The sequence below is a fragment of the Ogataea philodendri genome (assembly GCF_020536065.1).
Source record: "Ogataea philodendri strain CBS6075 chromosome Unknown scaffold1, whole genome shotgun sequence".
NCBI classification, from domain to species: Eukaryota; Fungi; Ascomycota; class Pichiomycetes; order Pichiales; family Pichiaceae; genus Ogataea; species Ogataea philodendri.
The window spans coordinates 544,445-572,102 of NW_025763889.1; the positions used below are offsets into that span (position 1 = coordinate 544,445).

At 49.5% G+C, this 27,658-nt stretch overlaps 23 protein-coding genes across 23 annotated transcripts; 13 read left to right on the forward strand and 10 right to left on the reverse strand.

The window, feature by feature from the left end:
- Positions 1-99: 99 nt before the first annotated feature.
- Positions 100-1,428, forward strand: OGAPHI_002162 (uncharacterized protein; the record flags this gene model as incomplete). The annotated part of the gene is made up of 1 exon (XM_046203002.1): positions 100-1,428. One exon carries the CDS (start codon positions 100-102, stop codon positions 1,426-1,428), a length of 1,329 nt encoding a protein of 442 aa, XP_046062822.1.
- Positions 106-1,378, reverse strand: OGAPHI_002163 (uncharacterized protein; the record flags this gene model as incomplete). The annotated part of the gene is made up of 2 exons (XM_046203003.1): positions 106-1,198; positions 1,362-1,378. The coding sequence occupies 2 exons, from the start codon at positions 1,376-1,378 to the stop codon at positions 106-108; spliced, it is 1,110 nt and encodes a 369-aa protein (XP_046062823.1).
- A 105-nt stretch (positions 1,429-1,533) lies between the features above and the next one.
- OGAPHI_002164 (uncharacterized protein) lies at positions 1,534-2,364 on the forward strand (the record flags this gene model as incomplete). Its single annotated transcript, XM_046203004.1, has 1 exon — positions 1,534-2,364. The coding sequence occupies one exon, from the start codon at positions 1,534-1,536 to the stop codon at positions 2,362-2,364; it is 831 nt and encodes a 276-aa protein (XP_046062824.1).
- A 35-nt stretch (positions 2,365-2,399) lies between these two features.
- On the reverse strand, positions 2,400-4,499 carry OGAPHI_002165 (uncharacterized protein; the record flags this gene model as incomplete). Its single annotated transcript, XM_046203005.1, has 1 exon — positions 2,400-4,499. One exon carries the CDS (start codon positions 4,497-4,499, stop codon positions 2,400-2,402), a length of 2,100 nt encoding a protein of 699 aa, XP_046062825.1.
- On the forward strand, positions 2,767-4,472 carry OGAPHI_002166 (uncharacterized protein; the record flags this gene model as incomplete). Its single annotated transcript, XM_046203006.1, has 3 exons — positions 2,767-2,960; positions 3,057-3,287; positions 3,380-4,472. 3 exons carry the CDS (start codon positions 2,767-2,769, stop codon positions 4,470-4,472), a joined length of 1,518 nt encoding a protein of 505 aa, XP_046062826.1.
- A 129-nt stretch (positions 4,500-4,628) lies between the features above and the next one.
- On the forward strand, positions 4,629-6,065 carry OGAPHI_002167 (uncharacterized protein; the record flags this gene model as incomplete). Its single annotated transcript, XM_046203007.1, has 1 exon — positions 4,629-6,065. One exon carries the CDS (start codon positions 4,629-4,631, stop codon positions 6,063-6,065), a length of 1,437 nt encoding a protein of 478 aa, XP_046062827.1.
- Positions 4,637-4,963, reverse strand: OGAPHI_002168 (uncharacterized protein; the record flags this gene model as incomplete). The annotated part of the gene is made up of 1 exon (XM_046203009.1): positions 4,637-4,963. The coding sequence occupies one exon, from the start codon at positions 4,961-4,963 to the stop codon at positions 4,637-4,639; it is 327 nt and encodes a 108-aa protein (XP_046062828.1).
- Positions 6,066-6,242: 177 nt separating the features above from the next.
- Positions 6,243-6,701, forward strand: OGAPHI_002169 (uncharacterized protein; the record flags this gene model as incomplete). The annotated part of the gene is made up of 1 exon (XM_046203010.1): positions 6,243-6,701. One exon carries the CDS (start codon positions 6,243-6,245, stop codon positions 6,699-6,701), a length of 459 nt encoding a protein of 152 aa, XP_046062829.1.
- Positions 6,702-6,829: 128 nt separating this feature from the next.
- Positions 6,830-7,735, forward strand: OGAPHI_002170 (uncharacterized protein; the record flags this gene model as incomplete). Its single annotated transcript, XM_046203011.1, has 1 exon — positions 6,830-7,735. The coding sequence occupies one exon, from the start codon at positions 6,830-6,832 to the stop codon at positions 7,733-7,735; it is 906 nt and encodes a 301-aa protein (XP_046062830.1).
- Positions 7,732-9,504, reverse strand: OGAPHI_002171 (uncharacterized protein; the record flags this gene model as incomplete). The annotated part of the gene is made up of 1 exon (XM_046203012.1): positions 7,732-9,504. One exon carries the CDS (start codon positions 9,502-9,504, stop codon positions 7,732-7,734), a length of 1,773 nt encoding a protein of 590 aa, XP_046062831.1.
- On the forward strand, positions 8,267-8,604 carry OGAPHI_002172 (uncharacterized protein; the record flags this gene model as incomplete). The annotated part of the gene is made up of 2 exons (XM_046203013.1): positions 8,267-8,295; positions 8,373-8,604. The coding sequence occupies 2 exons, from the start codon at positions 8,267-8,269 to the stop codon at positions 8,602-8,604; spliced, it is 261 nt and encodes an 86-aa protein (XP_046062832.1).
- On the forward strand, positions 9,107-11,235 carry OGAPHI_002173 (uncharacterized protein; the record flags this gene model as incomplete). Its single annotated transcript, XM_046203014.1, has 3 exons — positions 9,107-9,415; positions 9,670-10,951; positions 11,063-11,235. The coding sequence occupies 3 exons, from the start codon at positions 9,107-9,109 to the stop codon at positions 11,233-11,235; spliced, it is 1,764 nt and encodes a 587-aa protein (XP_046062833.1).
- OGAPHI_002174 (uncharacterized protein) lies at positions 9,595-11,229 on the reverse strand (the record flags this gene model as incomplete). Its single annotated transcript, XM_046203015.1, has 1 exon — positions 9,595-11,229. The coding sequence occupies one exon, from the start codon at positions 11,227-11,229 to the stop codon at positions 9,595-9,597; it is 1,635 nt and encodes a 544-aa protein (XP_046062834.1).
- An 866-nt stretch (positions 11,236-12,101) lies between the features above and the next one.
- OGAPHI_002175 (uncharacterized protein) lies at positions 12,102-19,746 on the reverse strand (the record flags this gene model as incomplete). The annotated part of the gene is made up of 2 exons (XM_046203016.1): positions 12,102-19,192; positions 19,347-19,746. The coding sequence occupies 2 exons, from the start codon at positions 19,744-19,746 to the stop codon at positions 12,102-12,104; spliced, it is 7,491 nt and encodes a 2,496-aa protein (XP_046062835.1).
- On the forward strand, positions 13,009-13,695 carry OGAPHI_002176 (uncharacterized protein; the record flags this gene model as incomplete). Its single annotated transcript, XM_046203017.1, has 1 exon — positions 13,009-13,695. One exon carries the CDS (start codon positions 13,009-13,011, stop codon positions 13,693-13,695), a length of 687 nt encoding a protein of 228 aa, XP_046062836.1.
- Positions 19,747-19,908: 162 nt separating the features above from the next.
- OGAPHI_002177 (uncharacterized protein) lies at positions 19,909-21,078 on the reverse strand (the record flags this gene model as incomplete). The annotated part of the gene is made up of 1 exon (XM_046203018.1): positions 19,909-21,078. The coding sequence occupies one exon, from the start codon at positions 21,076-21,078 to the stop codon at positions 19,909-19,911; it is 1,170 nt and encodes a 389-aa protein (XP_046062837.1).
- A 722-nt stretch (positions 21,079-21,800) lies between these two features.
- On the forward strand, positions 21,801-22,805 carry OGAPHI_002178 (uncharacterized protein; the record flags this gene model as incomplete). The annotated part of the gene is made up of 1 exon (XM_046203020.1): positions 21,801-22,805. One exon carries the CDS (start codon positions 21,801-21,803, stop codon positions 22,803-22,805), a length of 1,005 nt encoding a protein of 334 aa, XP_046062838.1.
- A 52-nt stretch (positions 22,806-22,857) lies between these two features.
- OGAPHI_002179 (uncharacterized protein) lies at positions 22,858-23,733 on the forward strand (the record flags this gene model as incomplete). Its single annotated transcript, XM_046203021.1, has 1 exon — positions 22,858-23,733. The coding sequence occupies one exon, from the start codon at positions 22,858-22,860 to the stop codon at positions 23,731-23,733; it is 876 nt and encodes a 291-aa protein (XP_046062839.1).
- Positions 23,734-23,764: 31 nt separating this feature from the next.
- Positions 23,765-25,545, reverse strand: OGAPHI_002180 (uncharacterized protein; the record flags this gene model as incomplete). Its single annotated transcript, XM_046203022.1, has 2 exons — positions 23,765-24,468; positions 25,134-25,545. The coding sequence occupies 2 exons, from the start codon at positions 25,543-25,545 to the stop codon at positions 23,765-23,767; spliced, it is 1,116 nt and encodes a 371-aa protein (XP_046062840.1).
- OGAPHI_002181 (uncharacterized protein) lies at positions 25,183-26,085 on the forward strand (the record flags this gene model as incomplete). The annotated part of the gene is made up of 1 exon (XM_046203023.1): positions 25,183-26,085. One exon carries the CDS (start codon positions 25,183-25,185, stop codon positions 26,083-26,085), a length of 903 nt encoding a protein of 300 aa, XP_046062841.1.
- Positions 25,600-26,199, reverse strand: OGAPHI_002182 (uncharacterized protein; the record flags this gene model as incomplete). Its single annotated transcript, XM_046203024.1, has 1 exon — positions 25,600-26,199. One exon carries the CDS (start codon positions 26,197-26,199, stop codon positions 25,600-25,602), a length of 600 nt encoding a protein of 199 aa, XP_046062842.1.
- A 71-nt stretch (positions 26,200-26,270) lies between these two features.
- OGAPHI_002183 (uncharacterized protein) lies at positions 26,271-27,407 on the reverse strand (the record flags this gene model as incomplete). Its single annotated transcript, XM_046203025.1, has 1 exon — positions 26,271-27,407. The coding sequence occupies one exon, from the start codon at positions 27,405-27,407 to the stop codon at positions 26,271-26,273; it is 1,137 nt and encodes a 378-aa protein (XP_046062843.1).
- Positions 26,556-27,398, forward strand: OGAPHI_002184 (uncharacterized protein; the record flags this gene model as incomplete). The annotated part of the gene is made up of 2 exons (XM_046203026.1): positions 26,556-26,759; positions 27,051-27,398. 2 exons carry the CDS (start codon positions 26,556-26,558, stop codon positions 27,396-27,398), a joined length of 552 nt encoding a protein of 183 aa, XP_046062844.1.
- Positions 27,408-27,658: the final 251 nt, after the last annotated feature.

A 27,658-nucleotide genomic window follows, 5' to 3' on the forward strand; every position in this document is an offset into this window, starting at 1 on the left:
CACCCGTGCACCGGCACCCATTAATATTAATTTAAACTTGATTGGCTCAGGCTTGTTGGAAAAAAAAACCTCTTCTCTTTAAACCTTCCTTGTTTTCGAATGTTGTCAAGAAGATTCTTTTCCTCGTCCAGAAGCGTGGCCAAGTCGGTGGTCACCAAGCTTCCCAACGGCCTGACCGTTGCTTCCAAGCCAGGCGCGCAATCGACCTCGTCGATTGGGCTTTACTTGAACTCTGGTTCCAGATCCGAAGACCCATTCAACTCTGGTGTTTCTACTTTGGTTGGTAACGTTGTGACGGCCTCCAAGACCGCCAGAGAGGCCTACGCGCTGTCCGGCGTGGAAGTCGGCTCTTCCAACGCCAAGGAGGTGACCGGATTGGCCGTCACGTCGTTTGCCAAGGGTAACTCCAAGGAGGCCTTCAAGGCCATCAAGGCTTTGGTGAGCGGTCTGGAGTCGTCTGTGTCCGACGCCAGCTTCGTCAAGCAAAAGGCTCAAGAGGCCTCTGCTTTTGCCGAGGCTTTTGAAAACCAGCATAAGTCCATGGTCATCGAGCACATGATTTCCACCGCATTCCAAGGAACCTCGCTTGCCCTGCCAACCTACGGTAAGGCCGACACTTTGGCCACTTTGGAAAGCTCGGACCTCAAGGCCTTCCTGGGCAAGCAATTTGTTGCCTCCAACTTGGCCGTTGTTGCTGTTGGTGACGTTGACCACGAGGAGCTGGTCAAGTTCGCTACCGAGCTGCCAGTCTCTGCCGGTGCCAAGCCTGCCGTCGAGCCTTACCACTTCCTGGGTTCCGACGCCAGACTGAGAGACGACACCTTGCCAACTGCTCACGTCGCCATCTCGGCCAAGGGTCCTGCCGTCAGCTCGCCAGAGTACTACGCCGGATTGGTTGCCTCCCAGATCAACGGTTTCTACCAACACAGCGGCCTGTACTCTCAATTCAGCGGCTCCCAGCTCGCCCAGTTCTTCAACGAGAACCCAATGTGCGACGAGTTCGACCACTTCTCTCTCGGCTTCTCCGACGTTTCCCTGTGGGGAGCCTACCTCGAGACCGAGCACATTGAATACTTGGACGAGGTTGTCCACTTCACCCTCAAGAACTGGAACAGATTCTCCTCCGGTACTTTCACCGAGACCGAGTTGGAGCAGGGTAAGGCTGCTTTGAAGCTGAAGCTGCTTGCCAGCGACTCCACTCCAGCAGTCGAGGCCGAGAAGCTGGCCTCCAGATCGTTCCTGCACGGCTTCGAGGAGTCGGAGGGCGAGATCATCAAGTCCGTCGACGAGGTGTCGCACAAGAGCGTTGTCCAATGGGCCCAGAAATACCTCTACGACCAGGATATCGCCGTTTCCGGTACCGGACAGATCGAGGCATTGTTCGACTACAACAGATTGAGAAACGACATGTCCATGATGAGATGGTGATATATAGAAGCGGTGTAAGAATTAGACTTTTATCCATAACTTTTCTGCACAGCCGGGAAAACTTTATGATAACGTAGCGAATACGAAAAATAACTTCATCACTTTATGTTTAAGTTATTTGTTCCTTCTAGAAGAGTTTTCGTGCAAGGGCCTGGTGCACGCGCCCGTTCCGCGGCACTGTTGCCAGTTCGCAGGGCGTACTCGTCGCAGGCCGGTCGCGGCAAACATTTCTACCCGTTGTTATTGCTCGGGGGAGTGGCTCTAGGTGTCACGTACTATAACCTCAACAACACAAGCAAGCCCCCAAAGGCACTCGTGGAGCCCACCGGTCCTTTGTACAAGGACTCCGAGATCGACGTGATCTTCGTTCTGGGCGGCCCGGGCTCCGGAAAGGGCACGCAGTGTTCACGGCTCGTGAAAAATTACGACTTTGTCCATCTGTCTGCGGGCGACTTGCTGAGAGCAGAACAGGCCAACCCGAACTCCGAGTACGGCTCGTTGATTGCCCATTACATCAAGGAGGGTTTGATTGTTCCGCAGGAAATCACCATCAACTTGCTGAAGAACGCCGTTGTGGACAACCACAAGAATCACGGCAAAACAAAGTTTTTGATCGACGGGTTCCCGCGTAAGATGGATCAGGCAGTCTCGTTCGAGAACCTCGTTGTCAAGAGCAAGCTCGTGCTGTATTTCGAGTGTCCTGAAGAGGTTATGTTGCAAAGACTGCTCGAAAGAGGTAAAACCTCGGGCAGAACCGACGATAACCTCGAGAGTATCAAAAAACGGTTCAGAACGTTTGTCGAAACAAGCATGCCCGTGGTGGACTATTTTGGCAAACAGGACCGTGTCGTCAAGGTCAATTGTAACCAGCCTGTGGAGGAGGTGTATGCAAAAGTGGTGTCTTCCTTCAACGACAGGGGCATCACCAACAAATGAATAGATTAATAAACCCGCTGGCTGAGACTGCCGCTCTATTTGATCTCTTTCCATAGACTTGTAAACCGGGCACTTTGGTACGTTTTCAGGGCATCCAGCACCGTATTGTCGATCTTGGACCCCACCGGCTTGAGCGTGCCAACGGCCACCAGCAGCCGGTACGCAGACTCCTCGTCTTTGGCCACGGCAGGACCGAACTTGTTCACCACGTCTGCCAGACGGGTGTACAGCGTGCGGTTGTGGCTCTTGCGGACCAGCACAGCGTAATTCAACACAAACGTGGCCACCGTGATGCTCATGAGCTTCTCTGTCTCGATGAACTTGAGCAAATCGTTCAAAAACACAACTTGCAGCAAGTCCGGGTCAGAAAACACCTGCTCCCCCCACTGCTTGGCACTGAAGATGTTCACCAGCACACGGATCGTCATCATCACCACTTTCGCCGACTCCGAAGTGAGCCCCACTTTGATCAGCTCAAACAGCGTCTCTATAGGCGGCGTGATCAGCACGATCGACCGCAGAATGTCAAACCCAAGCAATTTCGACGCCGGGTCCCAGGTGTTGATGATCTTGCCCGCCAAAACCGCCAGCTCCTTGTAGTCCTGGCAGTTGATGCACATCTCGAACTCCATTGGGTCGATCTGGTGGGCGGGGGACTGCTTCGCGTTGAGTTTCTTGAAACCGGCCAGCAGCTTTGGTTCGTCCAGCTTCGAGAATTGCAAGTACTCCGTCTGGGGCAGAATCCCCGTCTTTTTGTACGCCGGGTCCTGGTACGGCTCGGACGAGGCCGCGCCCTGCTGGCCCAGAGTGGCTCCCTCCGTGTTGGACAGAATGAACTCCACCACCTGCGGCGCATACGACGCTGGCAGGTCGTTGTCCAGCAGGAACTGGTCGGCCACCGTGTGGGGGCTGTCGCTGACGTTGTACGGAAGCTTCAAAGGCGGCTGGCCGTCCGCAATGTCCACGTCAAACACATAGTCGTAAAACTTGCCGTTGTACTCTTTCTTCTTGTCAGTGGAGGCCGAGCTCACCACTTCCCCAATTTTCCCCCACCCGGAGTCCCCCCACTGGTACACCTCGGTGGTGCCGATCTCTGTGCGGACGAGTTTTGTCTGGCCTGGCACGGAGCCTTTGGTCTTGAGAGCGTCCCTTGGCTCGACGGTCTTATTAACGTTGTAGACGCTGTCGTTGACGGTGGAGTTTTGCAGTTCTGTCTCAAACTCGTCGAGCAGCTCGCGAGCAGCCACACGCGACCCGGTCCGCGTAAAAATACGCACTTTCGAGTCGCTCGAGCCGGTCACGATGTCGCCGTTGGCAAGCACAATCACCTTCCAGACAGTGACACACGGCAACGTGATTGTCTGGACAAGGTCCCCTGCCGGGCTCCACACCCGCACGGATCTGTCCTCGCCAGAACTGACCAGCTCGCCCGTCGGAAGCACCGCCAGCGAGTACACAAAGTTCTGGTGTCCACGCAGAGTCTGCAACAGCTGGCCCTGGTAGCTCCATATTTTGATGGTGGCGTCGTTCGAGCACGAAACAATGGTTTTGTTGTCCAGAACCAGCACGTCACGCACCACGTCGGCGTGGGCGGTCCATTGGCCCGTTTGCTTGTCGCCGTGCCAGGTTCTGATGGTCCGATCTGCCCCACACGTGACAAACTCGTTCTCAGAGACGATCTGAACACCCCAGACGGAGCCTTCGTGGCCCTTGAGGTCGTGCACCACGGTGCCGTCCTTGTGCCAGACCTTGGCTGTGCCGTCCCAGGACCCGGAAATGATGAGGCTGTCTTTCGAGGCCAAGGCGCACACGTTTGCGTCGTGGCCCACCAGAATATACGCCGGGTCGACCCAATCGAAACTGGAGTCGACGAGCGTCAGGTTCACGAGTCCATCGTTCCCGCCGCTGACAATGTACTGCTCGGACCCGGCCTGATAAGCGGCCAGACTGTTGACAAACTTGGGGGCCTTGAAGTTGATCGTGGGGTCTGCCCACGATCTCGGGTCAATTCGTCTCCAAACACGCACGGTGGAGTCTCTGGACCCAGAAACAACGGTGTCCTGGTCGGGAGAACACAATGCACGAACGTCGTCCTCATGGCCCGCTAAAGTGGCCGACAACTTGAAGATGGTCATATTTGCCTTTGTAGATAAAAATCAAGACGGTGTAAAGATGCCACAAGATTTGCGCGAGACAAAACGAAACGATGCACAGAAAAATATCCAGAAAATTAATTACGTGTAGACTAGAGAATTTTAAATTCTATGGCTATTCACAAATCCACCAAGTATTTGATAGCCGCGGCTGTTGTTGTGGTTCTGTTTCTGGCGTCTACGCGGGGGTCGACGCCAGAGAAGCCCCACGTGCTGCATCCAAAGGTTGACCGCATCAACAAGCTGAACAGGTACTCGTCTAATGTTAACAAATATGGGCTCAAGTTCAACGAGAAGCTGATGGGGACCGCCAAGGGCGGGCAGAGAGAAGGGCTTGCGGACGCCGACCACGACGGAAAGCTGTCGATCGACGAGATCATGAAGGTTCTGGAGTACGACGTGGCAGGGGCCAACGACACCAACGAGGAGATTGTGGACGAGAACATGGACTTTTACAAGGAGGTGTACTCGAAAAAAGTGACCGAGCCCAAATTTGCCAAGCTCACGTACAACGAGGTCTACGACGAGAGCGGACTGAAGAGAGTGTTGAGCAAAGACGAGTATCCGCGTGCTAATGCCACGCTTCTGACGCTTGTGAGAAACAAGGAGCTGCGTGCAATTGTCCATACGATCAGACAGATCGAGTCGACTTGGAACTACCATTTCCACTACCCTTACACGTTCATCAGTGACGAGGAGTTCACGTCCGAGTTCAAAGACACCGTCAGAAGACACTGTTCTGGCGAGGTGTTCTTTGAGATCATTCCGCAGGAGATCTGGCGTAAACCGTCCAACATCGACCCGGAACAGGAACAACGCGGAATTCAGAGGCTCAAGGACAACGGGGTTCAGTACGCAGACATGGAGAGCTACCACAACATGTGTCGGTTCAACAGTGGCTGGTTCTACCGACTGGAAGGTCTTAAGAAGTTCAAGTGGTACTGGAGATTCGAGCCCAACACGGACTACTACTGCTCGATCGACTACGATATTTTCAAGTTCATGGAGGACAACGACAAAACGTACGGATTCACCATCTCGTTGTACGACGACCCGCTCACCGTGGAAACCTTGTGGCCCGTGACCATGGACTTTGTCAAGCAGAACCCGCAGTACGTGCACCCGAACGGCGCGTTCCAGTGGCTCACAGACGCCGTGCAGAACCCGACCTACACCAAGCAGGCCAACGGATACTCCACATGCCACTTCTGGTCCAACTTTGAGATTGCTAACATGGACTTTTACAGAGGAGAGGCCTACTCCAAGTGGATAGATGCTCTCGAAGCCGCAGGCGGATTCTATTACGAGAGATGGGGAGACGCTCCGGTTCACTCTGTGGGAGTGGGGCTGTTCGAGGACAAGAGCAAGGTCCATTGGTTCAGAGACATTGGCTACCACCACTCGCCATACAAATCCATTCCTAATTCCGACAAGTGCACGGCCCCTGAGGACTCGGGCTACTTCGCCCCTGAAGACGTCCACCGCCAGAACTGTCTGTCCAACTGGATCAAATACGAAATGACTCACAAGGAGCTGCAACAGTATTAAGGTTAATAATAGACAAGCTTGGAATTTTTTTCCTTCATGCAGGTACAGCCTGTCCGAGCCCTGGTGCCGTTTCTACTAAAAATAAGAGCTCCACACACGGGTTTCGCTGACGACGCGGTGTTGGCCACGGAGTCGGGCGGTATAAATAGGATACGTGTGTAGCTGTTGAAATCAATCATGTTCAAAGCTGTGGCTCTGTTTTTGTGTGCTTTTTCCGTTGCCAAGGCAACAACGCCCTCCGTTGACGCTTATATCCAAGATGGGGCTCCTAGATTTACTATCCATGTGGACTACGACACCCTCGGACCTTGGCTCAACGTGTCTGCTGCAGGTACCGTTGTCAACGAGAACTTTGGCTGGCAGGCCGGCTCGGCCCAGGTCCTTGACAAGGACGGCCAGCCGTCCAAGTACGGCAACACGGGACTGAGCGAGTCCGAGTCGGGCATCGTCACCACGCTGGACTTTGACTTCGACGACGACCTGCTGTCCTACTACGGTGGGGTCATCGCCCACTCTCCAAACACCACCTCGTATGGCGGTGACTATTTCTCAGCCACCTGGGAAATCTCCATCTACAAAGAGGGAGCTACCAAGCCGGACGTGTACAATGTGGAGGCTTCTACGCACGTCAACTGAGCGTGCACTAGAAGTATAGTTTGGTTTATTGATAACAGAGGTATTTACTAGGGCGTATTAGTAGTGGGGGAGGCGCGTGAATTGGCCGGTGCAACCGTTTAAGCTTTAAAATTCAAACATTTAAATTTATGCTTCGCAAACACTCGTCGCTCGAGCAGCTGCTGCGTCTGACCAAAACCGCCACCAACACGTACACGAATGCGAGTCAGTTCAACATCCCGTTTAGAGGGCGCGGGCTGTTTGGAGGCACCATGGCAGCACAGGCCACTGCGGCCGCACTCTTGTCGCAAGAGTCCCCGGCCTGGAAACCGATCTCGCTGCATTGCCAGTTTCTCAAAGCCGTCACACAGGACCCGCTCACATACGTTGTGGAAGACCTCAAATCGGGCAAAAACTACCAGACCAAGCAGATCAACCTGTTTCAGAACGACAAACTAGCCTTCACTGCCGTTTGCGGCATCCAACGAACAAAATTGCAAGGGTCCGCGGGGAACCTTGACGGCCAGCTTAGTCATCATCGGTCCGCTCCGTGTGTGGGGCCCCTTATAGACCAGAACACAGCATTCGAAACCTGGGCCAAGAAAACGGATAATTCTGCACGATTAGGCGAATTGATCGAACATTATGCAGCCGAACCTCTAGAATGGAAACTCCCCGAAAACATGTTTGATCTTGAGAAAGTCTCGAGCTCAGAACAATCTGCACCCGTCTCGGACCGCACCCTGTGGTACCAAGTGCGGCCAAAAGTGCCCGTTCCAGATCCTGTCTACCAATGGGCGCTGGTGGCCTATATTTCTGATTATTTTTATCTAAGCACAAATATGCGACTGAACATGCGGCCAATGTTCACCACAAAATTTTCCGTGTCGCTCGACCACACTATCTACTTTGAAAACCCGATCACAGACGGCTGGACCACATACGGAGTGAAAAGTCTGGTCGCTGGCGAGGGAAGAAGCATCATGACCGGCGAAATGTTCCAAGGACCAGATCTCGTGGCCACCACTTTCCAGCAAGGACTGTCTGTGGTCTAATTTGCCTCGTCAGCCGTGCGGCGAATAAGTTCTGCAATCTGGCGCTCCTCCTCCTGCTCCAGACTGTTGTGGATAATTGCGTTGCTCACGCGCGCCTGGTCAATGTGATCGAAGATCGACGTGGATTTCTCCGACGTGGGTGGTAGCACGTCGAACTCGAAAATCTCGTTCTCTTTCCAGAAACTGGCCGGGATCCGTGCCATCGCCGACGTCTCGTTCGACAGGATCACGTGCCGCAACAGGTTATCTGGGATCGTCTTGCAATCGAACTGTTGCTTGGCCTTTGGCTGTGCGCGGACGACTTTTTCGAGCTCTGCAACAAACCAGTTCTTCGTGGCCGGCTCCTCCAACATGATCTGGATCCGCGCGAGATACACTGCTGTTGCCAGCTTCGTGTAGTCCGAGACTTTGTACGATGGCTCAGGGTAATTGCTGAGCTTGTTGAGCACCATCTGCCCGGTGTACGGATACGTTTGGTACGCGCGTAGCAGAGCAGCGGAGGCGTCTTCTGGAGCCACTTTGTGTGTTGAAATGGCCAGAGAGTACGCCAAAGACGGCGTGTACCACTCTTTGTATGTCTTGACCAAGTAACTCTCTGCAAAATCGATCAAGTACTGGTCTTCGCCGGCCATTATAGCGTAGAAGTCGATAAAGTATCTGACTCCGTATGGGTCGTTAGCCGGGTCAAACGAGAACAGGAGCTTGCAGTAGTTGAGAGCGGTGAAAAACGTGGATTTCTGCGTCAACACGGTGATATACTTGAACACGGTGAGATAGCACTGTCTGTTGAGGAAGTAGTCGAACGGAAGTCGACAGTCGCCGCTACCAAGCTGGAAATTTGTCCGCAGACTCCAGTCAAACACAAATAGCGCTCTTTCAATCAGCCCGTTGGTGTTGGAGTTGTCTCCCTGTCGCTGTAGAATCGAGGTCACCTGCAAAATGGTTTCCAAATGGTACGGATACTGCTGCAACAGATGGATCAGGGCCTCGTGGTCCGGTCTAATAACGGTGGAAAGATAGAACTGGGTAGTAATTGCCCGTGGGTATGCAGGAGTCTCGACAACGCGAAACATGAGCGGCTCATCGGGCACCATGTCCATCGAAAGCGGTTTCTTAGGAGTGGGGATCCAGTCGTCGCGGATCTTGCACATGACGAGTTTCCTAGAAGTGCCTGGGATCGAGCGGCGGTCCCGGCCGCACCAGCCACGCACACGCTTGCTGAGAAGCTTGATCTGTTTCAGCACGTCTGGACTCACAAATGTGGACGGCGTGGCGTCCGCGTCGTCAACTGCAGCAGTGGACAGCTTGCCGAAAACGCTCTCGAATTCTCTGTCTGGGTCCAGGTCCCGGGGATCGAACTGCAGAAGTGCAATGCTGGCGGTGAGTCTCGCAGCGGTCAATTCTGGCGCGCCGTCTTTAGGATCGTCGTACGGCCCATTAAACGGTTCTTGGGACGTTTCCTCCGTGACGGATTGTTTACTCAGCTGCAGTTCGGCGAGAATCTGGTCGATGTCCTGCTCGTCTGCAGTTGCCGGCTTCTTGGCCTTGTTCTTCTTCTTCTTGCTGGAAGTTTTCCCAGACACTGGGGCCGGTTTGCTTGAGACCGGGATGGTTTCGCTGTCTGTGTCTTCAGACTCGTCGTCGTCCTCGCCACCGAGCAACTGGAACGCATTTACAGCCGTATGCTGAGCCACAGGCGTGTACTCGTCGTCCGACTCCGCGACCTCGAGCTCTTTCTTCTGCAATCGCCGTAAAGCTCTGTTACTCATGCTGAAAAAAAAAATAGGCCTAAATAAAGTAATTCGCCATGATTTTAATCTGCGTCGTAATCATAAATTAGCTCAGTCTAAATACATAAACTAGACACTCTCCTCCATACTGGTCTTCTCACGGAACTCGGCAGCCTCCTCCTTCTGGTCCTTGGCAAGGCCAAGCTCGGCAGCGAAGGTGCTGTGTGGCTTCCACTTGGAAGAAGTCAATGGAGTAGTCTCTTCAAGCATCTTGTCAACCTGCTCCAAAGTCAAACCCTTGGTTTCTGGGATCAACAGAATGGCGTACAACAGGCAGCATCCGCACAAGGATCCCCAGATGAAGAACACCTTGGCTCCAAGGTTACCCTTGTCCTTGTCGGTCATGTATGGAGTAATAACGGCGATAATACAGTTCCAAAGCCAGTTGGAAGCGGTCGAGAGACCAACACCTCTGGATCTGATAGGCAATGGGAAGATCTCACCGATAATAACCCAGGCTCCTGGACCCCAAGTCGATGCAAAGAAGAAGATGTAGATGCAGATGAAGGCGATCATGGCACTGACAGTTTTGTGGTTGTCTCCATCAACAACACCAGCAATAGCAACGATGAATTGACACACAACCATACCGAGAGCACCGTAGATCATCAATGGACGACGTCCAACTTTCTCCATGGTAACGAACGAAACTGGAGTGGAGAAAACGTTGACGATGGTGGTGATCATGGAAATAAGGAACTCGTTGCTAATGGTGCCCAGTTCCTGGAAGAAAGTGGTACCGAAGTAGAAGATGAAGTTGACACCGGTCCATTGTTGCATCATTTGCAGCGAGGTACCCAAGATGGTCTTTCTGAGGTTGGAAGATGGCTTTCTGAGGCCACCGGTGAAGCAGGCGGCCCAAGAGCCAATGTAACTGGTGGTTGGGATAACGCTCTGTTCGTATTCGTGGTTGGCCACAATCTCGGCCAATTCCTCCTGGATGTAGTCGCTGTCGACGGCCTGTCCTCTGAGTCTGGAAAGAACCTTAGCAGCCTTGTCGAACTGGCCCTTCTTGACGTAGTATCTTGGGGAGTCTGGGAGCAAGAGCAAACCACCTCCCAAGATGATAGCCCAAAGCAGTTGCAAACCAATAGGAATTCTGTAGGAGCCAGAGTCGGTTCTGTGCTCGGTACCGTAGTCAACACAGGAAGCCACCATCAATCCGATGGTGACAAAGAACTGGTAACCAGAAACGATAGCACCTCTCACCTTTCTCGGCGAGATTTCCGAAAGGTACAACACAACAATAGCGGACACGAAACCGACACCCACACCGGCAATCACTCTTCCCACCACAAGCAAAGCAATGGTGGCAGAGGCAGTTTGCAGAACAACACCAAGAGAATAAACAGCGCAACCACTAACGATGATGGTTCTTCTACCGAACATGTCGGCCAAATCACCAGCCACAACGGCTCCCACAAAAGTACCAGCAGATAGAATAGACGTAATAAGAGATTTGTTGGAGGATGAGACAACGTACGAAGCATCGTCCGCACCCTGTTTCACTTTTCCGGTGAATTCGTGGATGAAGTAGTCCATTCCCATGACACCGGAAATGTATCCAGAGTCATATCCGAACAGAATACCACCAAAAGCACCGAAAGCACACATGAGATAAGCTCTAAGAGTCAGAGGAGCTTCAACTCTGTTGACGTCGGAGGTACCTCCGACCGCCATGGCAATACCAGCGTCGTTTTCCATTATTGAGTAGCTGAATTAGAATGAGGATTAGGAGGAAATGTTACGTGTATTTATACTGCCTAAAAACAATGGAGGAAATACCAAACATTTGGAAATGGTGAGAAAAAAAAAAGGTGGGGAGAAAAATCCGGAACTATTGTCAACCTGCATATGCATCACGGCAAGTTGAAATTGTTCCCCAAGTGGGATGGGGCTGGCCAGCCAACTTGGCCAGGTAGCGATAACGAGAAGGGTGCTGGTTCTTCACACCAGGTAGCGTGCACATGGGACTGAAACGGCACTCCGAACTTTAGTGCCGACGATACGCGCTGGCTGGGGCGATATTGGCCTTCGCTACGGATCATTCGATTTGCTGACCAGGGCCCACATCACCGGAAAAAAAAAAATTGCTGTTTGTTTCTAATAATAAGAAATTCGCGCCCCGCAGTTCCCCAGCCTGAACTCAAATGACCCCAACTCCGTGTCTCGAGAGAACGCGTGGGTGCAGAATTGGGGGGAACGAATACCCGCACGCGCATGAGAGTCAACAAATACAATGTTACTTCCCATGGCGACGATTGGAGGAGACTGGACGATAGTTTTTCCATTCTCCATTTATCCAGACGTGGGCGAACCGATATCGTGCATGTAACAATAGGATTCCCCACCGTTCCGCAAAATTTCAACAAACTGCGATCGGCGTCACGCACTGGGGAGGCGAACTTCTGCCGCATTCGGAATATCCCCATGCAACAGGGTGCCGTGGATATTACGGCGTCCCGTAATACGTCATAACTGACCAAAAACAAAGTAGACCCACTTTTTCTCTTGTGGGGGTGTATGCGGATTATTATGAGAGCCTGACAGATGCGTCGGACTTTATGTGGGGTAGTCTATAGAAATGGGGACCAGCCGAGATACATGACTGCGAGATTCTGTTCGCTTGTCGCTGTCCGAACCAGCTCCTTCACAACGGCCTGCTCGCTAAGCTGCCGCGCGCCCAGCTTGTTGCGCACGCTCTCGATCGCCATCACGGCCTCAGTATCTGGCTTTTGCGACCTGGGTGTCTCCACCTCGCCGTCCCAGTCCTCCTGCAGCCGCCTTCTCCTCACCGGCGAAAGCGTCCACGAATAAAGAGGGTCGTACCGCAAAACCTCCAAAATGTCGATAATGTAAACACTGTTGCTGCGCAGCACGGAGAAAACATTTTCACAGCTTCGGCTAAAAACACCCTCGGTCCCGCATATTCCTAGTCCGTCTACGAGATCTCGTGTTAGCCGGAACGGGACACTTTCCGGAACTGGTAATACTTTGCCTTGGTCGAATGCGACCCCAAAATCGATGTGGATTGGCTCCCCCGTTGATTTGTCTACCAGGATGTTGTTGCAATGGCGGTCGCCAATGCCCAGCACGTGGCCCACCATGCTCGTCGTGGCCAGGCCGTGGCTGTAGATGAGCCGCGACTGGAACCAGTCCTGCGGCGCCACGTAGTTGTTGAAGAAAAAGTTGCGGAAAATTGGCCGTATTTGGTGGCACAATTTGTGGTACACAGCAACCCGGCGCGATAAGCTGCTCGACTGCACTTCCTTCATTTCCCCGCGCGCCAGCTCCACGCTCACGCCGTCGTGCTCGTGCAGCGGCCGAAGAATGTCGTTCAGAGCAACAGAGTTCGAAACGTACTCCAACACTCCGGCCTGCGACTCCAGCGGAACAATTTTGTAGGTGCGCACTCGTAGCCGCCGGCGCCGGGCGTCGCTGTTTTCCTGAAGCAGCACGTTCACTTTCTCAAACACCTGCTGCATGATCGCGTCCTGGCGAAGGTCGTCGGACCCGCCCTTGACGATCATCTTATGGGTTTCTCCGTTTGAAAGCACCATTTTCACGATCTTGGGCTGGCTGACTCCGGACGACGCGATTGACACGGCAGGGTCCACGCGAGCAACATGTACAGCTTCCTTGGTCAGCGTGAGACTCGGCGGCGGCAGCTGGAGCTGCGGGAACCGCTCTATCCACCAGGACCCTGTTGCAAGTTTTTTAAACGATAGATTCTTGGTGCCTCGGACGCGCTCTTTGGCCAGACCGACACAGTTGGTGCTAATCTCGTCAACTGCGCTCACCATGACAGCATGCTTGCGCGACATGGCCCCAAACTGGTCCAGGATCTCGCTTGCTACCTGGCTGCGAAACCGGATAAACAGCTTGTTCATTTCGGTGGTGCCGTTCACCATGAATTTAAGCAGATACAGCACATGCAGCGGCTTGTCCAGACAGATTTTGAGGATCAGCTGGCGCAGCATGGAACCAAACCGGTCGTCTGTGTCTGTCAACCGCGAAGTGAGCTGGTTCAACCACGGGATGAACTTGTCCGAAGAGATCTCCAACAAGCTGTCTGAGATGTCCACGTCCGGGTTCTCCAGCCACAGCCCACACAGCCGATCGATATCCCTCGACTCGGTCGACACGCTCGACCGCACAGAGAGAATGTAAAACTCGACCGCTTGCTTCAAGTACACGTTTGCGTGGTGAGTAGCACTCTCCAGCTCTTTCTTCTCGGCCTGGTACTGCAACTTGATGTGCTGGTACGTCTTCTTGGCCTTGTGCCGGTCGGTATCTGTGTTATGCCGGTCTGAAATGTAGTCCTCCCAGCCTCGGAGCATGGCCTTTTTGTCGGCCACGTTCGCTTTGAGCTTGTTGATGCGCTGGAAACTCTGGTCGTCACGAAGCTGGTTGTCGCAAAACTCTGCAAAAAGATGATACATTTCGTACTGCTCGGGGTCATGGTTGTCAATGTAGTTCACCGTTTCGGCAGGGTCCATGTACTGCTGCATGATCGCGTAGGAAGTTTCCTGACGAGACTCAAATAGCCATTTCACCATGTACGCCCTTATAAGCCCCGGGTTGATGAACCTGCTGCTTCCACCGGCACTGATGGTAGATTTGAGCGTCTCGAGCGCAAACTGGTGCTCGTTCTGGCTCCAAAATGCACAAGCAACGTTGAATTTGGCAACACAGAAAAGTCCAAGTGCTTCGTCGTTCGGTTTCACCATATCAGCAACGAACTTCTCGTACAGAGAGTCCAGGGTCACCGCGGCCGTCGCGGCTTTCTGGAAGCGCCCATTCTGTCGACACATTTTTGCGTACATGCTTAGATCGTCAAATTTGGCTCTCCCTGTCTCTGACGCAATTCGGATCAAGTGCAAGTCCTCAACAGTCTCAAATGGAGCAGCCGCAAGCCATTCCTCGGGCTCGATTCTTCTCTGCTGAGTCGCGCAGAACATTGCTAGACTCTTAATCCACTCATGGCTCTTTTTATTCGAGCAGAACCGATCGTAGCTCTGTACCAGCTCCTGGAACTTGTTTTCGTACGAACGGTCTTTTTGGTAAACGTTCAACAGCGAGTACATCGCCGTTCCCTGGTCCTTCATCTCTGGAACTGGAAGCGACCATTCGCCCAGTTTCCAGAACTGATCGTAGTTGTCAAACTTGTTTTCTTGCTGGTAGACGTTTTTCGACAGAGCAGAAAACCCGGCCTCGAACAGCGTATTGCCCAGATTTTGGACACTTCCGTAAGTTTCCAGCTTGGCACTCTCGAGCATCAGCTGGCCTGCTGTGTTGCCAGTCCGCTTCAGTCTGTCGATCCCGTAGTCCAGACTGGTTTCGAGCGGCAGACCGAAAAACAAGTCCGGCTCGTCAATTTCTGAGTAGACCCCGTGCAACCACTGGTGGCTTTCTTTCCAGCACCTGGAGTCCTGGAGATTTGTAAAGTACTCCTCCATTAGCATGAGCGCTGCTTTTGGAGAGGTTTTTGCGGCTATGGTGTACACCCGGCTGGTGTCAAGAGCGGTGTATATTTGGAAATGAGTGCGGTTGCCGTGGATTGCGCCCGCACGGAGCAAAAGAACCAGTTCGGTGAACTTCTGATGAATCTGGATCGCACAGTCTGCCGAGAACACATTGCTCAGAAGCGTTTTGACCGTCTTGACTATATGAGCGTCGGTCGAAATCAAATAAAGAATCACCAGACAAAAGTGGCTCGGGTCGTGGTACACGAATGACCGTAGATACTCACTAACGGGATCTGTTGACTCGGAAGCCAGTTTCATCAGAACTTCGCGTTCAAACGTTGCGGGATCAAACGATTCTGGTCTTTCAAGGTCGATCGAGTCCTCTGGAACGTCTTCGTACAGTCTCCAAACAGTCTTGGACATTGGGAAAACCTCTGTTGGGAACTCCAAGTTCAGCCTCATAGAATCCAGAACAGCACACATTTTCAAATAGGAAAACTTGGTAGCCATGTGTGAGTCTCCAGGATCAAGCTCTGTGATCAAAAGCTGGAGGTCTATGGTTTTCTTTGTAACCAGCGGGAAAACGTCTATGTATGGTTCTTGAAAGCTCGTAGTGATGCAGTCTCCGTGTTTCAAATAAGTCATTGCCAGATAGTTTCCAATCCATTGGCGAAAATTGGGAGACAGTTCATGGGAGCTTTGGATCTCAAATAATTTTTGAGCCACCTGGGGTTTCGGTAATTCAAGCCCAGGAAAGTTTGTGAGTTTGTCAAAGATTGCAGAGAGGAGACCGATTGACCGCTCATTCAATCCATTATCAGTAAGCCGGGCAATATCTTTGGTTCTGATACGAACAATTCTGCCGTAAAGCAAGCCGGTTACAGCTTCAAGTAAGAATGCGGAACACGCTCCAACGACAAACTTCGACCTGTACCCCATCACGCGGCTAGTTGTTTCTTTGTTTCCTTCATTCAAGGCGGCCTGAGATATGGCCATCCATATTTCGTCCGACATTTCGCCCATTGCTGCGATCTCAGCCGCATAGCACACGTCTTCGTTGCAAAAATGGAAAACATACAAGTCTCTTATGGACTTTTGCGCCAGAATGTCAGGGAAAAACGCGAGTAGCTTCTTCAGCGCGCGTGACCTGTACTGTTTCTCCTCGGACAGAATCTCGATGCACTGGAAGTAGATCATAGGGTTTGTGAGCTTGGCCGCAACAACGGAATCGTAGTAGTTCTCGGAGAGTTCTGACCAGCCGCGGTTCCATACATTCAACACCTCACGGAGAATTAAGCACGTTTGTTCCTCCAGTTCCTGTTTGCTGATAAACTTTGTGATTCTTGGTTGGATCTGCTGCTTGACTCCTTTTGAAGTCCACGCCAAAGCAACAGCCAACGACGCAGAGTCTCTGACCATCTCCCTGGCACTCATTCCCCAGACGTCTGCCATCTTTTCAATCATCGCAGTCCCCCCGTACGCCAGATACAACGCCGTAGCCGGTCTGTACACGGAACGAACGAAATCTGTATAATTGCCAAAAAAGAGTGCGTGGGGAAACTCGGGGAGTGCAAGTTTGAACCCGAGCCATGCTTTCAAGATCATCAGCTTGTGTCGGTCAAAGACACCATGGGCATCTCCGTGATAGCTAGCCATTTTCTGGATTGTCCCGGGAATTATATCCGCGAATGCAGGCAATGTGAACAGCTCTAACATGTTGCACAGGAGCATCAGCATCAGTTCTTCCGACCGCTGAGACATGATACAGCAGCACTCACAGAAAACCATTCTGTTCTCAAGGCTTCCTTCCTCAAGGCGGAAACAATCCATGAGTTTCGAGTAGTAGTCCATCGAATAGGCGCTCATGAGATTGCTGAGGCTGGAGACTGTTTCCAGTTTCACGTAGCAGGAAGCCTGTTGAAATAGTCTAAAGAGCAGTCCTTTTTGCAAGTCCTCATTCAGAGCTCGATGTGGATCTTCAGAATATAACTTGATCAGACTGCTCGTTGCCGAGGAAGTGTCGACCATCTGTTTCTCTCTAAGTCCTTCTAGATATTGTAAGACATAATAAGGGACAGAATCTTCAGAGTTGTAGTCAAAGTGAAAGTAGCTGAGGAACCGACAAATGACGATTATCGTTCTTTCCGAGGTCTTTGTCTCGTAGTTACTCAGGAGAGGTGTAATGATAGAGAAGAGCGAAGGGTCACGGCTGGTGGCTTCTCGAGTGATAAACCTTTCGCAAATGTCCAGCAGTGTCAATGGCGGGACTTGCTGAGCGCACGCTTCGTAGTCGAAATCAGATACATTGTTGAGCATCTTTTGAAGGCGGTCCTCTGGAAGAGCCTCAAGTTTGCAGCCCAGGTTGGGTGTGATGTTTGTTGAAACTGATGATTTAAAAAGAAGCCGAGGTTCAATCTCTAGCAATTGGCCTTCTTCAACAATCCCAAGCTCGTACAGAACAAGCAGCCAGTTGACAGTCTGGGTATCTGTCGCTTTATGTTTCGTTCCGTTCTCTCCCAGACTGTACTTCAGCTTCTCAGAGTATTCCTGTTTCAAATTTATTGATGTCTGCAACCATTTGATAAAGCCACCAATAATCACAGGTTCTGATTCGTCCTTGGGTTTGTACTCTTTGTATGCCATCCAGCTGATGATCTTTGTACCTAACAGTTGACCATCATCAGCAAAATACCTGCGATACTCTTCAAATCCTAGCCGGCACAGATATTCCACCCATTTCCAAAATTTAGTGCTTTCCTGGCTGATGGTAGCTGGACCATTTAGTTCAGGAACATCGATGATGGTCTGCAATTGAGACACCGAGTTGCGAAAATCGGTGATAAGACGCTTTTTTCTGTGTTCAAGTACCGTAGTGAACAACGCACAAGCCATGTTGCCATAGTTTGGGTCTTTGATTCGTCCTAGAGCTATACCAACCACAGTATCGAAATCCAGCTCGACATCAGGCGCACTCTCCAAAACGGTAAGGCATTCCAAAAATCCTCTGTTAAGAAGGGGGTCTCTGACTTGGCTGCGCTGCAAAAAGTCGTTGGCTATTTGGTTTTTCTTCTCTGCCGTACACTGCTTCAGCATTCCATTTTTAATCCAAAATGAACAAATAACCAGTCCAACGTACGCCACATTGCGATCCAGATCCATGATATTCAGCAGAAGCCATTCCATGAACCCATGGTTGGTGTTTTGCTTGACAAGATCGGATAACTGCTTTGAAATCCCCATACTTTTCCGTTTTTTTGGCTGACTTTCGTTAGAACCAGATATCTTGAGATATTCGGACAGTGGACCGGCAAGTTGGCCGCAGTATTGATGATTTTCAAGGCAGACTTGGAACCCAGAGCACAGAACCGAGTGGATGAGATGTTCGTGTTGTGAATTGGAACTAATATGCGGCCCCATTTTTTCAATAAATTGGAGGTACTCTTTCTGCATTCCGGCCATGCTCACGGTTCTCAATCTATCTGCTATCGTAACACCCAATTCAAAGGACTTGAGAGTCAGTTCGTGGCTAATTTTGGTACAATCTTTCATGATTCCGCCCAGAATTCGCAAAACATAAACCGTTTCCTGTGTTTCTCTGTAGAATGTATCTTTCGTTTCTTCGCAAAATTCCAAAACCGGTTTGAACGCGAGATCTGGCTCCGTCAGAACCAGCTCCATCGACGATGTCCGCTCTGGAACAACGTACTCGGCGATAGTCTGTAATAATATGGTTCTCAACGCCAAATCATCCGATCCGTTAACTTTGAGACACGAAATGCACTGTTTTATTATAGACCTATGATCAGCCGGTAGCAGGTGGTCTTTTAGACATTGAACAGTAACGGCATCGCGTATGATGGTGGCCATCGAAACGGCCGTTGGTTTCAGCACCTTGGGAGTACCATATCCACGCGTAAGGTAGTCTTTAGCACGAAGTACGATCGCCTGTAGAAATTTGTGTTTCGGCTGGTTTTCAAACAATTCCTTCGTGACAACGCGAATCAAAGAGCACGCTCGCGACAGTCTTGTGAACCAGCCATCGTACGCTCGATCTGATTCTGTGGTTTTTGAAAAGCTCTCAAGATCTAGGCTAACAAAGCCAAATAGTCCCAGAGCCAGTCTGACCAGATCGCCATTGGCTTTCCCAGACAGACTCAGAGAGTCGGCAATCTCGTTTAGCGCGTCAAGCCGCTCGCGCGCTTTGCCAGACCCTAGCAACTCTATAGATTAGCTCTCAAACCGGAGTTCACTTACTCAGAGACATCTAAAGTTTGATTTACAAAGAGAATTCGATAATTATTTATTCATCCTTCCTGCTTTACGTAATCACCTAACCTGCTTAAACAACGACACCAGAGTTCGAGGCAATTCTTGGCCACAGGTCAGCACACTCCTTTCCGACAGGTCCAGTGATGGCAGAACCCTTCATTTCTCCCTTAGGGTTCACGATGACACCAGCGTTGTCCTCGAAGTACAAGAACACACCGTCCTTTCTTCTCCATGCCTTAGATTGTCTGACAACGATAGCTGGCATAACCTTCTTTCTGAGGTCTGGCTTACCTTTCTTCACAGTAGCCATCACCATGTCTCCAACGGAGGCAGCTGGCAATCTGTTCAATCTAGCACCAGTACCCTTGACGGCGAGAACGTAAAGGTTTCTAGCGCCGGAGTTGTCTGCGCAGTTCATGATAGCACCGGTTGGCAAGGCCAACGACATACGGAACTTGTTTCCTGAGGCACCAGATCCCGACATTGTGTTAACTGTGTAATTTGATTAAATTGATTTTTTTTTTTTTGACAAATTTTTCAGACTTCATCATTTCCAGCCCTCTAAAAATGTCACGTGATGTTTCTACTGGTTAAAGATAAAGCGTAAATAGTATAATTAATTGTAAATCTCAATAGCGCACAAACATCATTCTTCGTTGTAGAGAGTTTCCAGATAGTCTCGAACGTATCTTGCCGAGCGTTTGAACCGTCTTTCGCAATACTTTTCGTAGATCGCCTGGTGGTGCTCCGAGGCATGAAGACAGCACTCTTCCAGCACCTCTGCTAAAGGCTCCAACTGCTCTGCAGTGTAGCCTGTGTAAAACACATGCAGATCTGTCCAACGACCACGGCCAAGCATTCGGCGAGCAAGAAATTGTGCTCCTGCGGCCAGCCAGCTTGGAGCAGAGGCTACAAACCGAGGATCCATGATCGTCACTTCGATAAAGTATTTGGCAACAGTTCTGACCTCGTTATCGTAATCGTCGGCTTTGGAGCCTCTTCTTAGGAACGACATTGGTCCTGGCCAGCCAAACTCAAACTTGAGCACTTCGATCATGAACTTCTCAGCACGCAAGAACTCGGTGACTGTAAATTGGTCTCCAACCATGTAGATCATCTGCTGAATTGTCGGCACATTGATCTCTTCGTATTTTGCGGCAATGAACAGAGCAACGGCTCCACATAGTTGAAATCTTGACAAAGAAATCGTCTTGTTCGACAAGAATCGATCAATGATATTGACAGTCAAAAACAACGTTTCTGGAAGTAAGTTGAACCTCCCGTGCAATTGCACCAGCCAGTTCATCAGTGTGGAACGATGGTCCCACGTGAGTTCATTCTGGACTTCATCGGCATACCTTGGGTTAGGCGCAAACTTGTATTCCAGCTCGTGAAGGTAGTTGAAGATTTCGTTGCCATATTCGGCCACCATCGACACATCAAAAGTGTCTTCATCTGTAGGGTCTAAATGATCTATTGAGTGCTTGAGGTATGCTTGAGTGATTTCTTGAACAATTTTGTCGTTCATCAAAGGTGACATCGGTTCCATCACAAACCCAGACACATCATATTCATGATCGTCTTCATCTTGGACCTTTTCCTCAATGTGTTGGGTTTGTTTGACAGATGGTTTCTGGACTTGTTTGGTATCTTGTCTGGTGTTCAAAGTGCCGTTTGAGATCACTCCCAGGACTTTTCTATCACGCAACGATTGTTTCTGTGTCGACTGTGCTTGTTGTTCTTTGAGATTTGGTTTGGCGTTCTCGTCAGTACGGAAACCAGTCCTACGACTGTAGCTTAAACCGTTCGAACTCATAGTTTTCTAGCCAATGGAGAGCGGGTATTGATCTGTATTTAGCTATTGCTAGTGGTTTTGTAAAGGAAGATAGAGAAGCTTGTGTAAGATGTAGATAAGCGCTTGATTAAATGCAGGGGTTCTCACGGACTGCCGCTCTGTTTATTAATTTTTTTTTTATATTGATTGTTTACCATTTTTGGGAGTTTTGTTTATACGTCGATCGACTACGTAATCGACGCCGAAAGTAGCTGACCTTGGTCTGCATTTTAGCAGAGAAGTCTCGATATCGTTGGAGAGGCTCGGTGATGAGTAGTAATAAACTTCGTGTATTGCATGTTATTGACCTGAAGGCCCTTCTAACTTGTCGGCATTCTCCTATATCTACATTATTAACTATCTCTAAATTTTAATAATTTATGCTACTTGTAATATTAACAAACAAACATTCGCATCATAATTCCCCCACTCCCTCCCCCACTCTAATTAGGCGCTATGTCGTTGATCTATCTCCCATCCACGTATACAACACAGTCTCTGTTGTACACCTCACACCTCACTATTGCTGGAGCGCCATTTGAAGCTCGACGAACAGATGATCAGACAATCAATTGGTACCACCAGTAGTGAAGACCTGACTTTCATGTCATATACATCCTTTAATCTCCAAATTTCCTTCTGTGCTTCACCCCTAATATATCTATCTCACTGCCCCCAAATTTTTTTTCCTGCAATTTTTCACTATGTTCCACCACAAGAAAACCATCGCCAACGGTGACCTTGTGCTCGTGTATATTGGCCGAGATAACCTCAAACCGATCTTCATCAAAGAAGGAGAGGTTCTGCAAACCAGATATGGCGTTTTTCCTCATGACAGTATGATAGGGAAACCTTTTGGTTCACAGATCACTTCTACCAAAAATGTTGGATACATCTATCTATTGCGGCCGACTCCCGAGCTTTGGACTGTCTCGCTTCCGCATAGAACCCAAATCGTTTACACGCCTGATTCAAGTTATATAGTGCAGCGGATGAATGTCGTTGGAGGAAGCAGGGTGATCGAAGCAGGTACTGGTTCTGGATCTTTCACACATGCTTTTAGCAGAACTGTTGGTCCACAAGGTCGAGTTTTTTCATACGAATTCCACGAACAAAGATACGAGCAGGCCAAGCAAGAGTTTGAGAGCCACCAGCTGGAAAACACCACGCTCACTCACAGAGACGTTTGTAACGACGGGTTCAGTATAGATGCTCCTGTTGATGCACAGATGGTGTTCTTGGATCTTCCATCGCCGTGGGAAGCTATAACTCATCTTCCAGAAGTCATTGCTAAAGACCAAACAGTCGAGATTTGTTGTTTCAGTCCATGTATCGAGCAGGTTGTGAAAACAGTGGAAGCTCTTCAACAGTATGGATGGACTGGTATAGAATTAACAGAGGTGCAAGCTAAACAATGGGAAGCTCGTAAGGAGATGGTCCGCGAGCTAGATGACGCAATCGAGCGTTTGCGTGACGTGAAGAAAAGACAGAAGGAAGGTCTTGACCTCAAAAAGCTACCACCAAAGAGAGACGCTAATGGTGAAGAAAAAGACCGTGGATACAATCCATTTGGTAAAGGACGACGCATTCAAGAGGGTGAGGATGGATTCAGCTGGCAAAATGTCTCGAAAACTGGTCCGGAACTCAAGACCCACACGTCCTACCTGCTCTTTGCTCGTCAAACTCCGACCCTTGGTGCAAAGGTGTAGTTTACCTTAATAATTTATGAAAAAACCTGGGGAAAATCCTAATAAATTATAAATGTATGGATTAGCTCTCCGATCTGTCATTAAGCACCAAGTATCAGGTAGCAGCGGGTTGTTAAGGCCGTCAGTACTGATACCTGTTCGGCATTTTCATACCACGCTAGCAAATCACCGGTTCCGTTGTCGGCCAAGTCGACGGATCGTGCGGCCATCTCTTGCCAACGAGATCTGGACCAAGTCTCCGAATCCATTGAAAGTGGCCCTCGGACTGACTGCTATTGGATCGCTTGTACTATTTGTTGCACTACCTTTGTTTGTCGTGGTTGTTCCACCGCTGTTCATCGGGACTTTTTTTGCATATCGATTGGCTCGATGGCGCAACAGGAAGCAGATGGAGGAGAAATGGAGTCTTTTACACAATTCAAGACTGGTGTTCCGTCCGAGAACTACGGTAGATCCACTACTGATGCCACCGATTGATCAAATCAACAGTGACTTGGCCAATTTCGAGCTTCGTCGGATTTCCAATGCGTTTCTACTGAATGAGAACGACATAGCTAACTATTTTGGAATCGAGGATGTCAATGACATTGCTCTGGGTGCCCTTGAAGGAATCCAATACGAAGGCAGAGTTGCAACAAAGAATATCCACGGTTCTTTACGCCAGGTGGACGAGCTTATCACAGTGCAAAGCAGACCTCTTTACGATAAACGGTCGAGAGAGAAAATAGCACAGGTAATTGTTAGCTTAAAGAACCTGGATCCACCAGTCTACGAAAGTTATATCGATCAACCCAGCGGAGCTGTCAAAAGTCGCTGTGTGATCGAAATTGTTCCACTGGGAATAACGGCCAGCAAACGTTTCATCATCGATACTCCGTCCATAGAAGAAGACGTGATTGATGTGGAAGGTAGAACACGCATATTGTAAATAGTGATTAGGAAATTGATCAAAAATATATCTATTCACCGCTCTTCTTTGATTTCTTCTTCTCAGCTTCAGCTTCTTTCTCAGCCTCTATTTCTTGCACAATAGTTTCGATCTGGTCATTAGAAAGATGTTCAACCACTCTTGCTGGTTTCAGCACGGAAATCTCAATGTTTTTAGCTCCCGTCTGGACAACTTCCAACAACGCCTTGACTGTCAGCTTTATTGTCTGTGCCTCGTCCAATTCGTTTTCTTTGTCATAGTTTTTCTCTAAGAACTCGCGAACGGTCTTGCTACTACGTCCAATCGCGTTGGCCTTCCAAGCAGAGTATATTCCAGATGGTTCTGTCTGGTAGAGTTTTGGAGTTTTGTCGTTTTCATCGAAACCGGCAATCAATGTCGAAACACCAAAAGGCCTGGTTCCTCCACTCTGAGTGTATCTCTGTTGCACACCGGCAACGTACTTGGTCAGGTATTCAACAGAAACTGGGTCTTCCAACGTCAATCTGTGCGATTGAGCCTCGACACGAGCTTTATCAACTAGGATTCTGGCGTCGGCATTGAGACCGGCAAATGCCAATTGGACGTGATGATCGATTTTGTTGATTTTGGAAGGTGTAATTCTAGGGTCTTGCAATTTTAGTGTTGTTCGTCTCTCGCAGGCAAGCACAACCACCTCTTTGCCCTTCACGCCCACCGCGCAAGTTCCTCGTTTCACTGCCTCCAGGGCGTATTCCACTTGGAAAACATGTCCATCCGGACTGAATGGTTAGTCTTCTAGAACCTCGTTACATACCTGAAAATGGATAAAGCACTGTCGTAACCACTCATGAGAAATGTGGCAAAAAAGCTAATTTGATTTTATTTGAAAAACATTTAATATTTCAGTGGGAATATTTGATGAAAAAGCCGTCGTCGGGAAAACAGCTTCGTCCGCCGAAGTTGCCGCCAAAAAGCGACCACTTGAAACGTCTGGCGTTCATGTATCAAGCGGCTATTTCGCTGGACCCGAATAGCATTGTATCTCGGATGTATCTGCGAAATATGGATGCTGTTGCAAAGAAATCGGTTTTGAAGCTGGATCCAACTGTGAAACGCACTATTTGCAAGTCGTGTCAACGACTCCAGGTGGCTGGAGTCTCTTCCAATGTCCGCATCGAAAATAACAGCCGAAACGAGGCCGAAAAGAACGATATTCTGGTAATAACCTGTGCTTGTGGAAAGTCCAAAAGATATCCTATCGGTAAAGATAGAACCTACGAGCTCTTCTCGGCCAAAAACGAGTACCACGAGGAAACACAGTAACCTAATAGTGACCCAGCTACATGTCCATCAAATATCGTAATATACATTAAGTGTCTAGTAAAACTCATCGGTCATGAACGACGTCAAGTAACCTTTACTAGTGAGTAGCTTCTCCTCAGAAAGGTGTTTCTGAACAACAACTTCCTGATGTTTCTTCCATTCGCCAAAAGCCGCTCCATAATCAATCCGGGTCAAACTCTCCAAAGGCTCGTCCTCCTTATCGATATCGAGTTCTCCCAACATCACCACGTTCTCTCCTCTGATAAGGAAGATTTGAGGCTCCACAGACTCGCCGTAACGACCTCCATCCAGATAGACTCTTTCGACACCGTCGTGAATAACAAGGTTGGCAAATTGGTCAAAGGTTCTCAAAACTCCAATAATGCTGCGTCCATCTCTGAGCAAAACAAACACCTTTCTGTCCACAGAACCAATGATGGCCGCCGAAGTTGTGAAAGAATACGATTGCAAATACAAATCCTCAAGATTTGCACTGGAACCAGCCGACATTATTTAATAACAGTTTTTTCGTCAATCCAATTCATTTTTTTACATAATCACTACCTACAAGAATTCTCTGGCCTTACGTCTGTACTCATTGCAATCTCTAAGCCATTGTCTGTAGTCCTTAAGGGAACCAATCTTCTCACCGTAATAGTCAGGAACAGGGTTGTTCATACTCTGTCTCGAGGCATCAACTCTTCTTTCGATGATATGTCTGAGGAACAACTTTTGCTTGATTCTGAAACAGTCCATGATCTTGCGGTTCTTCAGTGCAAACAGCGGGTCTCCAATCAGTCCCGGACCCAAAAGAAATCCAACAGTACCAGTAGCCAATATTCCTCCAATATAGACAGTGAAAGTATCAATTCCAAAGATGGTTTCTGTTGGATCAATCTGAATTTGAGAGACGTAACCCCACGCTCCAACAACGGCCAAAAATGCAGCGATTCCGGATCCAAGCAGAGATGTCCGACGTTGTTCTTTACGGAGGGTCAGAAATTGTTCCCACGTCATTTTGTTCGCCAACTCCAACTCCTTTGGCGTTAAATCCGCCTTGGAGGCACCAGCAACCTTGGAGCTCTGGAATCTGACACTAACTCTAGGGAAGCTGCTGACTAGCGGGCTTTTTATGCTCCGAGAGCAAATCTGTCTAAAAAACATGGTATATGCTTATAACTAAAAAAAAAAAAAAAAACCAATATAATCTTTTGCTCAATATTTTCTCAAACCAATTAATCCTCACATGGCTCCAACAGCTCTGGGATTTTCTCCATAGCCAGGTTCTCGTAGATAATTTGATAGGTAGTCTTGAACAGAGGGAATTCGTCCAACTTGTTCTGAGCGCTCAAGAACTCATACACCTCCTTGGTGGTGTGAATACCTTGGCACGACATACCGTTGAGCAATGCCTTCTCGGCCTCTAATGCGCTCACTTTGTGCTCTGCCATGTACTTTCCAACACGCACGTTTCTTCCACCAGCACATGTAGTGATGAGATCGGCCACACCGGCACTCTCATGAGTGAAAGTGGTCGATTCTCCGTCATCAAAGAACATGTCTGCAAACTTGATCATCTCGACAAGTCCAACACGCATGACGGCGGACTTGGCGTTGTCTCCCCATCCGAGTCCTTCAACGAAACCGGCAATCATGGCGACAACGTTTTTCAGGGCTCCACTCAGAGACACACCGGCAACGTCACTCACCACTCTCACATGGAAGTATGGGCGGTGGAAGAGGTGCTTGATCACGCTCTGATCCACATCCTTACCCTCTCCGCGGAAGTCGGAAGGAACTTTATAAGCAACAGTGGTCTCCGACCATTTTTCCTTAGCAACTTCCGGAGCAAGGTTAGCGCCGGATAAAGCACCACAGTAGATGCCCAATTCCTCGGTGATGTACGAAGACAAAAGCTTGCATCCGTGCTTGCTGACCTCCAGACCCTTCAAACAAGAGATTGCTCTTGCTTGTGGATCCACCTTACCCTTCAAGTTTTGCAAGATTCTTGGAAGGAACTGGTGGGGAATGTTGAAGATGATGATATCTGCATCAGAACAGGCATCCACAACATCCGGAACGGCAACGACGTTCTCTGGGAGCTTAATTCCTGGGAGGTACTTCACATTTTCATGCTCAGTGTTAATGATCTCGGTCAGTTTGCGACCCTCCACCTCTTCTTCGAAAACCCACATTTTCACGGTTTGGTGGAACTCCTCAGGTCTCTCAGCGGCATTTTCAGCAACAACCTTGGCAATCGTAGATCCCCAATTACCAGATCCCACGACAGTGGTACGGAATGGCTTGTATTCAGAGCCGGATCTTTGGCGCTTAGCAGCCAGCTGGTTGTTCACGTTATCTAATCTTTGCATTGCAGTCATTGTAGAATGAAAATATACCACTTGTCCAAATCTCGATACGGTCTTGAGGGCTATACAGAGACGGGGGTTCCTATACATATATATATGAAAAAAAAATCTGAAGCACATAGAAAAGAAAAAGAAAGACAAAGGATGGCAAATCTTGTGGTAAAATGCGGTAAAAGGCAAATAGACACATAATTAGAACAAAGACGGCATTCTGGCTACTTGTTGAACAATTGAAGCATACAGCGCTTTGCTTG